The sequence below is a fragment of the Thermobia domestica genome, chromosome 9 (assembly GCF_964235325.1).
Source record: "Thermobia domestica chromosome 9, izTheDome1.hap1.1, whole genome shotgun sequence".
Classification (NCBI taxonomy): Eukaryota; Metazoa; Arthropoda; class Insecta; order Zygentoma; family Lepismatidae; genus Thermobia; species Thermobia domestica.
In genome coordinates, this window is record NC_137462.1 from 161701973 (window position 1) to 161718202 (window position 16230).

Below are 16230 nucleotides of genomic sequence, written 5' to 3' on the forward strand. Positions count from 1 at the left end.
ACAAAACAAGCTTAAGAAAAAGTAGAACTTGAATCCAGTATAATACCTTAGGTAACGCTAAACCTGAGGCATACAAAATACTGTACACTTGCTCTACTTACGTGTAAGTGGTCATTAATCTTTCAGACATAGGTGTTTCTGCTGTATGGTTACCATTAGACGTAGGAGGTCCGACTGTTATTCACGATGAGTGTTAATGTACGAGGAAAAGTTGAAAAGTCTTTGAGACCATATATATATATATATATATATATATATATATATATATATATATACACAGAGGGTTGATTAATTCGTGTGTCAATTTCATTTGTTCACTGTGCAAAAGTGGTAGGAGGTAAAGCCGTGCAATTTGGTATAACTTTAGACGAAGGACATAAGTTTTTTTTCGCCATAGAAGCATGTCACTTGTACTAAAAATTGAAGAGATGTAGGGTCAAAGGTCAAATTTCGATTTTTCCGTATGGGACTGCAATGGTAATTTCTGAAAGAGCCTAAAAAATGTAAATCGAAGTAACAAAGAAAAAGCTGTATGGTATGATTCTACCTCGCAAGCCGACCAAATACGCGTCAATCAAGTGTCAAGGTCAGACGTCACGGTCAGATCAAGGTCACAGGTCACCTTGAGAACCTATTTGAATACACCGAAAACAACGCAATGTCAATATCTCATCATGTCAAATAATTATATTAATATATATTCGAATATTAATTTGTATTTGAAAGAAAAGTCTTAGCCATCCACTGTTCAAGTCTTTCTACGATCATTGACATAATATTTTATGAATTAAATTCACTGGCACGATCTAAACAAAGTACGCATGTTTTCAAAGCGAAGTGGGTAGCCATTAAAAAAAAAAAGAGGCAACAAAACTTGGCTTTTTTTATGAAATAGGTTTACAGAATTTAAATTTCGAATACAAAATATACTTTAAAACAGGGATGCAAATAAGCAACAAAATTTTACTCGCCCAAGAAAAAAGCTACTAGCCCAAATCCCACAATATAAATCATTTACTTATCTTCGACATGATAATAAATACCCACCCGTACCGATGAACCACTCGGCCCGGGCAAGTGGGCGAGTGCTTATTTACATCCCTGCTTTAAAAGTTAATTTTATTTTCATTTACTATCATGGATACTCTTATTATCTGTTTCTGGAAATTTCATGGAGTTCTTTTATAAGAGACGTTCAGAGCACAAAGAAATGAAGTTCAATTATCAATGCTCTAAGAAAAAGTGACATGAAGTTTGTGCGAACAAACTCCATGGCTGTGGATAAGTAGCTTAACAAATAAAACACAGTTCTGACCAGAGCAGAATGAAATATATTAAAAACTATACTTACAATGTGTTACAGTTTCAAGGACCTAACGTTGGTGTCTGATGAAGAGGACGTTAGATCCTTGAAACTGTAACACATTGTAAGTATAGTTTTTAATATATTTCATTCTGCTCTGGTCAGAACTGTGTTTTATTTGTGAAGTTTGTGCGGTACATGAAAAAGTTAAAGATTTTTTTTAACATTATAAGAGTCATTTACATCATCTGGATATGAATCTTTTAAGCTTTGAAAATAGGGACGTACACACAGAGTGGGTCCTGGGGATCCAGACTTCTCTGAAATTCCAATTTTGCTTTAAATTTAGTCTACTTTCAGGGGCGATTCCACAAATTTTCATATAATTTATCTTCATATTGAATTTGGACCCTCCTCGAAATAAATTCCTGCGTACGTTACGTTCCTGTCTAAAAGGGCTTCCGACAGAGATCCTGAAGATGAAATAAATCCAAAATAATGGAAAGTGGACTTGATTCCCTTGTAGACTAAACGCGCCATATACAGTATATAAGGTAAAGTTTGTTACTGTGGTGATAATTTTGATCAAAGTATTAGTTCAGCCAGAAAGATTGAACAAAGTGAAAATAATTAATGAGTAAGACTACGTAAGACAAACTACGTAGTATTTTGTAAGAGATATACAGTTATATTTTTAAACAATGATAACTTTGTTAACATTATTCGTCGCTACTTGTGAATATGGTAAATTTATGTTATATATGATAAAATCTTGATAAGTAGTTGTTAATTTTACTATACAACAGAAAGTGCAGAAACATTTCTCTCGTCAGTAAATGCACAAACTAATTGAAGGTATCTCATGTACTCCATATGCAAAGAGAATCAAATCGCAAATAGTATGAACAATGTTGCCAACTACTTAATATGTGAAAATTACATGTTTCAAACGGTGATCTTAATTCGGAAAATCATTATCCCCTATGGCACATTCATTACATACAAATTGTAGAGTATCTGTTTCAGTACACATCACGTGGATTCTTTACTACAAAGCAAACATTCCATCCACTCCGCACCATGCCCCGCATAGTGTAGCCGGTAACGCTCTCTCCTTTGGTGCGAGCAGTTCCGGGTTCGATTCCCGGGGGACACTCGATAGGAAAAGTGTACAAGTTTTTTTTTTTTTAAGGCCAGCCATCCTGAGTGAGGTTTTCTTTGGTTTTCTTCATTCGCACAAGCAAATTTCGGGATGGTATCCCATATACTAGTTCCAGGTCGCTTCTTTCCCAATCACCCGAGTAGTGTAATCACTGGGGAGTGAAATCACATATGACGGGTTAACATGACAATCAGGGATTCCACCAGACCCTCCAATGAGGGCGTCACCCCTCTAAACTTCGAGTAACACCCCCCTAAACTTCTGTCTTCATCCGAGACTGAATAGGCAATTTTTCACAATTATTTCATATTTTGTGCAAAGAAGTCCTATTTGAATATAGAACTCTCAAACGATTGAAAGAATAACTTTCTTCAAGGGTTTGTAATGAAGCTTTCCTGTGAAGAATATAAATGCATTATATTTCATAATTTGTCAGCTCTGGCAACAAAACGTGTGCTTCTTCCAATCGGTACCGCTTCAGTGGAGAGATCATCTTCAACAATGAATAGAACTTCAGAACGGTACCGACTCAGTACGGAACACGTTAATAATTTGATGAAGGTGTCCTTGGAAGGACCTTGTTTACCTGATGTTTGAAGTAAAAATAAAAGTGTTAAAAGTATTAAAGTTTCCAGGCCAGGAAAATTTTATAAGTTGTGCACAGGCCCGTATCCAAGGGGGGCTAGGGGGCAGGGCCCCTAAATTTTTGCTGCCCCCTAAATTTTCCACGGTTGGCTTGCAAATGAACTATAATATGCTGATGAACTATATAATATGGTTGGATCGGGCCATCCCTAACTTCTGCCAGCCCCCCCCCCTTAGATTTTTGGGCTGGCTACCGGCCTGGTTGTGCATACGAGAAATGGCTGAGAAGTCCTATACGAGTGGCATCGGTTCGCTCGAGTCCTATATGAGTGAATCAAAATAAATGAATTTGCGTTTCAAAGAACATTAAAGAACTTGGAACAATGGTTTTCAATCTTTGTAAGACTGCGCCGCGGTTCACAATTATGCTTGTAAATATATTTGCAATACTTTTTTTTATTATTAGGAACACAAGAAGCATTTAACTTGACTATTCAACAAACCTGCATAAGGCATGTATAGATTATAAAGTGATGCTACAATGTGAGAATGTGAAGAAGCCTAATGACGGTTCAGAGGAGAGTTTGTCAAAATATGCATACGGTAGTCATCAAGACTATTATTAAATTTGTGAATATATGAGTCACATTGGTAAAAAAATTACAAAATTACATTGGCTACAAATTTAAACGAATTGAGTTACCTATAATATTGCGATAAAGGTACACTCAAATCCAAAATTACTGTCGCATGTCTATAAATATGTTTATGTTGGAATATAATTTGATAACGAATTCGCCCGGTATTTCTTATAATGTTAGTACGTGTATAATTGGTAAAGACATGTATGAGGCAAATGTAATGTCTAAAGAGCAGTAAATAAGAACAATAAAACGAAAATAAAACTTTCTTGTCCATTTAGCAACATTTTGTTTTACTCATTCTAATTTTCGTATTTATAATTCTTTTCCTACGAAATTTACCACAAATATACATTCCCGATTATACACAAAGTATCAGTGTTAAAAGTGCCCTGCAAAATAATTATCAAATTATATTCTTACAAGAAGACAGTTATAGATATGTGACAATCATTTTGGACACGAGTGTACAATATCTGCAATTAGCAATAAATCTAGTATATTATGTTGTTGTTTCAGCACTTCGGATATCAGATCGAGTTCATCTAACCTAACCTAACCACTGACTGATCTCAGTTGCGAAAAATTTTCCATTTTATGCAGAGCAAACAGAAATTTAAGAACGAGAAGAGAATTGATAAATTTAAAACATCCGATGTTTATTTGTCCATGCATGCATTAAACAAGAAAACTACGACGGATTTCAGTTCAGCATCAGTCAAGTGAATTAATTCGTTAATACTATAACTTACTTTGATTGTAATGGGTATTCACACAAAATAAAAATAAATTAATAAATAAATAACAAGGACTTTAGGAATGATCCAAAAATGGATCAAAAGATTGCGACCTTGGTCACTAATTAGTTTTAGGATCAGGTGCCACAAAATTTTTGAATGGTACCTAAATCGAGTTTTCGTATTTTTACGTAATAAGCACATCATACTGAGTTAAGTGATAGTTTGGGTTTGGCTACACTTTATGTAGTTCTCCAGACATGTGGCGTACAAGAAAATTTTTGATTGAATGATGGATTTTTTTTTATTAGGGACCACAAAATTTTTGACCGGTTTCTGAATCGGTTTTCGTACTTTTTACGGAATAAGTACATTGTACTGAGTTAAGTGATAGCTTGGGTTTGGTTACATCATATGTAGTTATCCAGATATGGGGCGTACAAGAAAATGTTTGATTAAATGAAATAAATTGGATTTTTAGGTCAGGGGCCACAACATCTTTGAACGGCTTCTAAATCGAGTTTTTTGTATTTTTTGTGGAATAAGCACATCATATTGAGTTAAGTGATAGGTTGGGTTTGACAACACAATATGTAGTTCTAAAGATATGGGTTGTACAAGAAAATGTTTGATTGAGTGAAATATATTGGACATTTTGGATCAAGGACCACAAAATTTTTCAATGCCCCCTAAATCGAGTTTTTGTATTTTTTTTTTTTTAACGGAGTAGGTACATCATACTGAGTTAAGCGATAGTTTGGGTTTGGTTACACTATATGTAGTTCTCCATATATAAGGCCTACAAATTTTTTTTTTTTTGGCTGAAATATATTGGATCTTTTGATTTAAAAAAAAAAACGAAATGAAGATCAATACAACATTTTCTATTTTGTTGAAATTAGGATTGCAGTAGAAATGTGTCATTTTTTTGTGTTATTGCAGAATTTTAGGATAATACGAGAAAGGTAAAAATAATAGTATAAGTTTTCTAAAAGTCAAGAACCCACACACCCCTTAAAGTTTTGAACACCCCCCTAATTTTGAAATCCTGACGGAAACCCTGATGATAATCGATGCCGAAAAGTCCATAAATCAATTCCTACTCCTATTTGTTTCAGTTCTCAGAACTGGAACTCCGTCCTTGCATGCGAATTGCATATGATACACATTATATCTAATAACTAACTAACTCTATGGCCTATGGAACCCGGAGGTTCAATGCCGCATTCACAAAAGCTCTCCACTGACTTCTATCCTTAGCTAACTGAATCCAGTTTCTACTTTGTATTCCTATTTCTGCGAGAACCATCTTAATATTGTCCTCTCATCTGCGCCTAGGTCTTCCTAATGGTCGTTTTCCGATTGATCTTCTAGTCAAGGCTTTAAAAGCGTTTCTACTTTCTTCTATCCTAGCTACATGACCTGCCTACCTAAGCCTCCTATATTTGATGACCCTAACAATGTTTGGTAAACCGTATAAATTATGTAGTTCGTCGTTATGAAGTTTCCGCCATTCCCCATTCCCGTTCCTTTTGGGTCCGGATATTCGCCTCAGGATCTTGTTCTCAAGTACTTTCAGTCTAACATAATATCTACTCATTTGTCAATAATGAAAGACACATCGAATTTAGGAATGACTATCGCTATGATTTTATCCACTGCATCTTCGGTCTTAAATATTCTACTAACGCTGTCCTTTAAGGATTTCCACGCTACACCATGTGTCTTTTTTTGTATAGTGTTGTCATGCAACTCCTTTGTAATTGGATTTTGCAATTGTTGTGTATTGTAACAACGCCAATTTCTATTTTCCACTTTACTGTCTATGCTGCGACTAGTGCTAACAAGCAATGTACAGAACAAGGCAGGATCAGATCCGACTCAAACTTCGCCCAGAGGACACATAATAGAAAAGAAGAAAAAAATGCCAAATTGGAGCTGCCTCCATTCAGAAACACCAGAGATATGCTCTGCAACATAACGCACCACGGGACAATATGATATAATATAAACGTCGCAAAACACTCATTTATGTTGAAAAAGGAAAGGATGTGCAGCACCAGGATGATATCAAGATGTTTGATATGCTATAGCACTGACTTGGAGGCCATCTTGAAAGCCGCGATCTTGGATATAACGTAAGGTATTGAAATGAGAAGCGGGATGTGTGATATATCAATGTAAGGTAAAATGCAAAAGCAAAAACAATGATGTAACCGTGAAAAACATATGTATAATGGTGTGGACGGAACGAAGTCTGGAAGACTCGAGCAAGACAAACGTGTATTTGAAGGACAGAGTAATAGGGCAAGACCTATCATCTTGGATTGGTGATCAAAAGCACGACCTACCTGGGATTGAAGCCCACTCCTGGACAACTTTTTGTACGTTTCTTGTTCAATTTTCTTGCTGTTTCGTGTAAACAAAGGACATTTCACCCCACGTTTGTTTAAACAACACTATCTGAAACAAAGTGTGTACGGATGAGAAAACCTAGCCATGTTCTAGCTTACATTTCTTTTCATTTGCGCGGTTTACTACACTGTTTCGCGACTGTCCCAAAGAGTCACAATATCAGGGAAAGGAAGCGTTCTGCATTGACTCGATGTGTTCCATGAATTGTTGCGGTCTCCCACGAGAAGGCTAGTTTACCACACAATGAAACGACTCGAATTGATTCTACTGGATTCGAGAGTCTCATCCACATTCACTTTTGTTACATCGTGGTTGTTCAAGATCTCCAGCATGTGTTCAATTGCTTGTTCGTCCACTGTCGGTTCTGTCGATTGGACTGCACTTGTTTTGGAAGTACTTTGCATCAGCAACACCACATTGAGAGGGTTCATTGCAGCTCTACATTGGTGTTTGTAGATGAATGATACTGCGGACTACATTCACTACACAGAATATTGCGCCTTTTGGCTTGTGTATGCCACAAACACACTATCACTTCTCACTCACCGGCCCCTGCTGTCACGTTCACTTCGTTTCATATGTGCAAGTGAAACCAGTAGACACAATTCGAGTCCTCTCATTTTGTGGTAAACTAGCCTTCTAGTGGGAGACTGCAACAACTCGTGGAATTCATCGAGTCAACGCAGAACGCTGCCTTTACCTGATATTGTGACTGTTTGGGATCTTCGCGAAACAGTGTAGTAATCCGCGCAAAGGAAAAGAAATATTGGTAAAGAGATGTAAGCTAGAACATTGCTGGGATTTCTCATTCGTACACACTTTGTTTCAGATAGTGTTGGGCCGAAATGTCCTTTGTTTACACGAAATAGCAAGAAAATTAAACAAGAAACGTACAAAACGTTGTCCAGGAGTGGGCTTCAATCCCAAGTAGGTCGTGCTTTTGATCACCAATCCAAGATGATATCTCCTACAATTCGGAGTGAGCTGCCGAATTGCTGTTCCATAAAAGATAGTCCTTGGTAGTTTATGTAGTCTCCAAACGAGCGCTCGTATCGCGGGTTGCAACTGTGGTTTTCACTGTTCCAAACGGAATCCCAATATCCTCGAAAGGCATAATCTGTCAAGGCGGATGCACTTCCATGCACATACAATGTTGCAGTTACTTATCGCGTACAATTGTCGTGGGGTCTTGCCCTATTTTTCTGCCCTTCGAATACACGTTTGTTTTCCACACTTACACGCACTTCTTCCCGTCCACACCATTACACATATGTTTTTCGCGGTTACATTATTGGTTTTTGCTTTTGCATTTTACCTTACATTGATATATCACATACCCCGCTTCTCATTTCAATACCTTACGTTATATCCAAGATCGTGGCTTTCAAGATGGCCTCCAAGTTAGTGCTATAAATGGGTATTTTGCGACGTTTATCTTATATCATATTGTCCCGTAGTGCGTTATGTTGCAGAGCATATCTCTGGTGTTTCTGAATGGGGGCAGCTCCAATTTGGCATTTTTTCTTCTTTTCTATTATGTGTCCTCTGGGCGAAGTTTGAATCGGATCTGATCCTGCCTTGTTCTGTACGTTGCTTGTAAAAAAAGACTCGGAATCGGATTAACACGAGTGGACAACAATATATATCAATACAAGTTCACATGTTTTTCTACATTATATACTGTAATACGAACATTTTTCACATGTGTGCCTGTAGCAGAGACATTTTTGCACTTTTAAAAATTCAGATGTTCACTATTCGCTTACCTTGCTTTTTTTCTGTTCCGAGCTCTCCCCTGCGTAACACCCAAGCTTTCGAGGTCTGATTACGCTCACTGCTGTGCTGCACAGTGTAGGCAATAGGAAACGTGTAAAATTTCGAGGGAACGCTCAGCAATGACGTGGTAGCTAACAATATAGCATATCATAATATTATAAACCATTACCCTACACAAGGGCACCCATCAGGTGGGGCAAGGTGGGCCGCTCGCCCCTCCCCCTATGAGGAAATTGTACTTGGGAATATCGAAAACCCAATAGAATTATATTTGAAACGTCGCTTATACTTGCCCTCCTTGGAAACTACAACATGGGCGCCCTTGACCCTACATAGATTAACACTACATGGATAAACACTTCTAGCCAATATCATCTTGACTGGGGTTTTCCAATGTTTCCCTGGCCGATACCTTCCCAAATCCTTTCCATTGTTATTGTTGTTGTTGTTAGATATCCAGTATAAAATGGCCTCTGGGCTGTATCTGGTGATGTTGAATAAATAAAAAGAAAAAGAGACCGTAAAGATATGACTTTAGTAAGGTCGGAAAGAAAGTTCTAATAATTACGTTACAAACAAATGTTGAGATATAAAATTAAAGAGAACCAAGTGAACTTACACTTTGCTTTTCTCGTTGCTTCTTGACGAACAAGCTTAACAGGAGTTAGAGCGTTTACAGAAACTAACGAAGTCAATATTTTTTGATAGGTGAGTTCGTGAGCATAATTCAGTTGCTCTAGCAATCGTAACGATGGAGTTCTAATTGAAACTGGACACACTGTAGCTTGTTGTATGGCTTCTCGTCTGTCACGGCGCTCTAGAGTATCAGGAGGCTCTGTACACTCCGCAAGTGTATTTAGATAGGGCCTGTAAAATATCATCTCATTAAGATAAATTTCAATCGTATAGCTTTCAGTAACTCGAGATATGAAATTTCAATTGATGACTATTAACTGTAGACACCATAATATAAGAATGTAATTGAAGAGCTCAATTCCAAAACAGCCTAAGTCAAAAATGTAAGTTTTTCAGGAGAAGATTTTTTGTGTTTGTTTCCATCATTCTATTTCTGTGAAATAAAAGTAATCTACATGAAAGAAACTTGCAATTGCCTACTTTTCGTATGATAGCGTTGAAATTATCATCTATATCGAGAGTTTTATAAGTGTTTTTAGGCATGAGTCAGAAATTAGCTTAGGAGAATACTGTTGACTTAGAACACCTTGGGAAAGAATGCTGTTTTCTTTTGCCTACAATTAATTTGATTTATGAAGTGTTGGCTTGAAACCATGTTCAGTATATGGAGATACTGAAAGGGAACTTAATAGAACCAATATCTCAAAATTGACAAAAATTGACTTAGACTCTTTTGGAATCCACCCCTTCAATTCAAAGAAGAACAATTTTTGCAAACCGAACATTGGAACATGGCTGATATTAAGGACAATTCTATCCTCCATTCTAACGTAAACATTTTTTACATTTTTTCCAATCAGATACGCGTTTGTTTCTCCATGACATAGGTAGGGGAGACGGGGCTGGTTGACGAACTGCATATAACTCCTTCATTAATTTAACATAATGAGCTGTTGCTGCTGTCATGAAAGAGCTACCTATGGATGCAGCTGCCATCTTCATACTGATTTTGTAACTTGCGGATTATGGCGTCTATTAGATAAAGAGTGTGTAACGCCCCATTGTAAAAGATTCTACAATTGTATTATTATTAGTACAAGTTATTACTTACCTCTTGTAATCCTCTTGTATTTGGCAACCCTGCCGAAGCATCATGTTCGCGGGTGCGCGCAAGGGATTCTGGGTACCCGAAGTAAAACATGAAGACATCATGGTATGATTAATTTGGTGCGCGTTGATAAACTATGTCAAATCTCTAATTTACAGCCGCCATCGTCACGTTTAATAGTGTGTGTGCTTCACTTTATGCCTCAAGGAACTGTTTCACAGGTTTTGGCAAGTGTGCCACTATTTAGCATAATATGAAATTTCGAATGTAGTTGGGAAGTACTTATTAGCCCAGGCTGCCACGTGAGTCATCTTTGTGTAGGTGTATGTTTTAAGTTGGCTCTGTTTGGTTGCTTCTGCATATTCAAATATCTAGTGAATAACATTCTCAGAGTGGACTGCTCATCATGTTTTCCGGTGAACCATATTTTTACTTGCAGTCAGAAATGATGTATCTAATGTTCAACTAAATTTTTAGCAGCGGGGCCCCCCAACTCATTCGCAATGTCCGTGAAGCGCATCAGAAGCAAGTACTTTTCTCATCAGTCCTATTCAGAAATATCCGTGCCTTTATGTAATACGGAAACGTCAGGAGTTTATGGTAAATTTGCCAGTGAAAATATGACATTCCGGAAGTGGAATCCAGAACATTGTCTTCATTGTGATTTATTCGAGTGGCAAGTACGGATACAGGTTTATCACTTGTTCCTGCTAGTTTTGCTTGTGCTGTTTAGCCATTTGATAGTACGTAACCTAGTGACTTATGTGATCCAGTTCTCTCGAGTGACGATTTAAGAAGTCGAGAATTCAGCATTCTCCCAGGAAGTTGGAATGGAACTTTGTACATAGGCTTACAGTTTGAAGCGTCTAGCCATAAGAGTTAATATCTACACGTTTAAGTTTCATCAATACACTATTTGTGTCTCTTACGAAGCGTTCAATTAATATGTCCTCAGTAAGATGTTATAATAGCGCCACTTATTAGTCAAATCTCCGTGGACATTCATAATATATACTGTATCTTCATTGTCTGTTATTTTGTCCAGTGAACGTCTTGGATTGTCAGCATCAGGATCAGTGTGTTTACTTTCGGCGACGGAGCCCCCCAGCTCTAGCCTGCCCAGATCGGGTTGTGTGCAAGACGAAGAATTCTCTTCATGTCCTGGCTTCTAGACGTTTGTAGCTTAAGGGAAGTTCTCCACAACAGTGATCAGTTATCCTGTCTCAGTTTCTGTGCATCGTATGCGTTTTGAATAGCAGTTAGTGCGTATTTCTTTTGTGTCCAGTTGGAAATGTGTTCCGTTAATAGTGCAAGTGCATTTATGAAAGGTATAGCAGTCTCTGCTTGTTTACACCTGTCAGAAGGGTAAGTACCCTGTGTTGTGTGTGCCCGCCTTCGTAGCAGGCTGACCATAATTCTGCTTTGTACAGAATTATCTTTTCTGTTGCTGATTCATTGGAATCGTAATTGCATAGCGCCCGTATGTGGATTTGCTGATGCCCGCCTTAAGAATGTAATTTCGACGATTGTCTGTTCGCACTTATCAATGCTGAAGTAAACTATTGGAACACCACTACATATATGATTGTTTAGTTAACTGCTGTGTATTGAGTTTATCACTGTCAGAAGCAGGAGTGTGCTTTCAGTATTTAGGAGACACCTGGCCGTCTAGCACAAGTTGATTCGATATGTTGTCCTTTTGTTTCTCCACTTAAAGCTAGCGTGACTTTTACTTTTGTCAGCCTATATGAATCACGTTACCGTCGTTCCCTTTTAAGTTCTGTCCAAATATGCCACTACTCGACGATTACATGGGTTTTATTAGTCAGAGCATTACGTCTGTATAATCATGATGCTCACTTGTACCTAACATCCTGATCAGCACGGGCGTTCAGTAATACATTGTCTGTTTTACTTATAATGTCTAATATTTACACCTGTCTAATTTGTCCACCCTTTTATTTACATTCATGTCCTTATTCATTTGGGACGAATCACTTGTCTTATGTTTACATATTATGTAGCAAGAACCTATCTAGCATGATGTTTCTTTGGGGTTCCTTACTGCTATGGTGATTACTAGTAAGTGCATCATATTATACTTCTGAGTATTACATAATTAGTGTAAACCCGACTAGTCGTGGTAAGTAAATCTACGTTTGCTCGAGCCATTTATCCTATTATCTGTTAGTGTCATATTACTCTTTAAGCAATTTTATAAAACTATATATATATATAGGTACATGTTCCAATATTTTGTTTAATATGAGTGTTGAATCCCATTTTATTATTTTCAATTACAGTATAGCAATGTAATGGGTGTGAGTTTATTCAGTTAAGTAACTGAGCAAGTCACTAAGTATGACATTGCAGGGTTATCTCAGAAAGCAGTCACAATGGTAACTTCAGTATGATTTTGGTGTAATAATTGGTGAGATCCCTTATTCTAAATCTGTGAATGTTTCTAAGTCAAATAAAATGTTGCAACACCCAAACATAAGTGTTATGTTTTGCGAAATTAACTCTGCAGCCTTGTATTTCAGCTTTTGGCATTTTCATAAGTTTCAAATAGGTAAGGAAATCACAGCACAAGGGAAGGGCTGTGTTCTGTGCACTCGTACAGTGTACAGGGGGCAGTCTCGCACATGTTGGATTCGTTTTACCGTTGTACCCAAAGTTTGCTTTTTTTTCTTTTCTTTCCTCGTTCTTTTATTAACGCATTAATTTAGCGCAATCTTATACAGTGTTATCATCTGTTGCTATTCTTCTCCTGTGTCATAGCATGCTCACAGGTGGCGACCCCTACCATATATTCATCATCTCAGTGCTCCGGCACTGGGCAATCAAGCTTAGCTGTAGCCTGCCAGGGATTGGGCCCTCTGGGGCGCTACAACGGGTTTGTTTGTTTTTGGCGACCCAGCCAGGATATCAGCTGGTACCTTTTGATTTTTCTTGTTTTCTAGTGATTTCTATTTTTATTTCTCTATATAGAATTTTGTTGGCATCGTATTGCAATCTTGTTTATCAGTATCCTGTACATTTTGTATATTCCTTAGCTTCCGAAGTTGGATACCGTCATCTTCGAATTTTCCTAAAAAAAAAAAAAAAAAGTTTTGCTGTCTTAAGTCAACTTTCATCGTAGGTGAGGTGCAGCGCTCTTTATTGACATTGTCGAATTGGGTTGGGGACCCGCATCATATATCAGTGAAGTAAAAGTCAATTGAGTGTTTAACGTCGAATAAACTATTTTTTCAGTGTATTCTTTTAATCTTAGTGCATGTGTTAAACTGTTAGTGCCAGAATGAACAAGTCTAAGAGGAAAACTCGTCAGTGTGGCCATTCAGGCACTTTATTAGAGTGTACATCCTGTAATGCTTGGTACTGTAGACAGTGTTCAGGTTTAAGTGAGGAAGCTTTTGCCGAGAAGGGCAAGCCTAATGTTTCGTGGGATTGTAATTCATGTTTGGTACAATCTCCTGATTTAGCAGACAATACTATTGAAATAGATGATGTAAACACTGGATCGTTAGTAGAAAAGTGTCAAAGTGGAAGTAGTAGTGAAGTTGGTGTTGCTTCTAATTTTTCTGAGCTGCTGGCGCAGCTCACTGCCCAAATAAATTCCATTAAAGTGGTTGTGACGGAAGAAACATCACATCTAAGGGCAGACGTAGTTAATGAAACTTCCCAATTAAAATCGGCCGTAACCGAAGTCGTAGAGAAGGAAATGTCTGAGCTGAAGGACACAGTAGATCGTCACATCAAAGAGCAGGATGCTCGTATAGCAGCCTTGAGCAACCAATTAGAAAATAATACAGCGGAACTGAATCATCAGTTGGAAGTGGTGAATGAGAATTTAGCCTCTCAGGAAGAAACTCTGCTTAATTGCTTGAGAGACAATAGTATGTGTAAGCGTCAATTGGAAGCTTTGTCTACCCAAGTGAAAGAAATCCACCAGACCAGCAACTCTTGTTTAGGACTACGGGACGAACTTGAAGCCTTGAAGGAGAAGGTCGATAGCCTTTTTGATCAAGATTATGATGAAGAAGTGGAAGAGCAAAGTAACCAGCTCAATTCTGATGTTGTTAACGTGGAGCGTAGACACTTCACAGACTTTGAAAGATTTTTAGGTCTTGTTAATCCTAGTACTTGTGAGGGCAGTAGTCAGTCCGAAATTCCAGTGGTTGTTTCTAGTCCTTTGATTGGAACTACTTCAATAACCACTACCTCTTGTCTTCGCCCTGCCAAAGTCAATCTGTCCCAGGTACAGCACTTCTTTAACAATGCTAGTTGTGTTTCCACTGCTTCTGCTCATGGTATGCCGCATAGTCATTGCACTCATTCCCAGCCTGGTCATGACAAAGGTTTGAACGGTCGGAAAGCTGATGGTTTTCCTAGTTATGAACGAAATAATTTATTCAACCCTTTTCTTTCTCAGCACGTTAAAGATAGGAATGATTTGCCTTGTGTCTCATCGGTTAGTGTTGGTCGAGGTGACTCTGCCTACCCAAGAACTTCCACCTTGGAGCCAGATGTCCCCTCTTTCTTGTCCAATGGTTATTCACTGTCTAACATTAACGGTAATAATAATAATAATGGTCACGGTTTAAAATCATTACGTTTGTCTGACTTAAGTCATTTCCCTGAGTTTACAGGTAATGTGTTGGAAATCTCCCCACTTGATTTCTTACAACAATTAGAACAGAATTTCAAGTTGTTGAATCTTGATCCCGAATATCAAGTGCTAGTTGCTATGAGAGCTATGAAAGATTCTGCTGCTTGTTGGATCTCACAGGTCTCAGATCAAATTCATTCGTATCATGACTTTAAACGTCTCTTCCTGTCGCAGTATCTCAATCCAAAAGTCTGTAGGGCTCAGTGGAGATATTTGCTGTCCACCAAGTATAACCCCAGCATTCACGGAAAAGCTTCTGAGTTTGTGTGGAAACTCTCTAAAGGTTTAAGAATGCTCAAGAATAACATGTCACAAATAGAATTAGTGGATTATTTAATTGATACACTACCTCCAGAGTATCAATTTACTTTAAGTCAAGTAGAAATCACTTCGGTTTCTGAACTCGCTGAGCGCCTAATGCGGCTAGAAGTGCCTGATAAAACTAAGTTATTAAACAGTCCTCTAGTGTCTTTAGAGTCATTTAGTTTTAAACGTAAAGCAGGTAATGATAATGATCCTCCTAGTAAGAGTAAGAAACGCAATGTGCATTTTGATGTTAATCTCGCTACTACTATGATTAATGAAAACAATAATGAACAAGGTAGCTCTAGTGTAAATTCCAGTTCTGAAAATAAGGTAACTACTAAAGAGAAATGGGCTCAAGTGGGATATGCTAACGTAAAGGATTACCTAGGCAATAATCCTCCTGGTAATAGCAATAACAATAGTAATAACAATAATGTCAATTTTAGGCGTAATAACCGAAGAAGGTTTGGTTTTGGTAACCGTAATAATAACAATAGTAGTAATAATTTTAACAATAGGCAGAGTAATTTTAGTAATAGACAGGCTAATCGTAACGTAAGAAGAGTAAATGTTAGAAATAGAAATGCCAGTAGAAATCCTAACAATCAGTCAGGAAATTCTTGTGAACAGGCTGAACCTATCTCATCCTGTTGTAATTGTAACCATTGTCCTAATTTTAGGAATAATCATGAAGGTATGGGTGTAAATTCACAAACTGTCTCTGAGCCTTATGCTCAATGTAATGCAACTTTAACAGGGCAGACTCCTAATCGGTCGCCTGGAGCCCGCCAAGATTGTAGTAAGCGACCAGAAGCTATATTATCTAACCGAACTAACGGTACATGGTTCACTCAGTCTCCTCTTCAAGTTTATTTTATTTTAAATGAAA

General features: G+C 37.7%; 1 protein-coding gene across 1 annotated transcript in view; it reads right to left on the reverse strand.

The window, feature by feature from the left end:
- LOC145695153 (cilia- and flagella-associated protein 61-like) overlaps positions 1-16230 on the reverse strand; it is a 244774-nt gene that overhangs the window by 176754 nt on the left and 51790 nt on the right. Inside the window, exon 8 of the mRNA XM_081772095.1 lies at positions 9239-9486. Within this exon, the coding sequence (XP_081628221.1) occupies positions 9239-9486 (248 nt within the window). The remainder of the gene's footprint in view (positions 1-9238; positions 9487-16230) is intronic.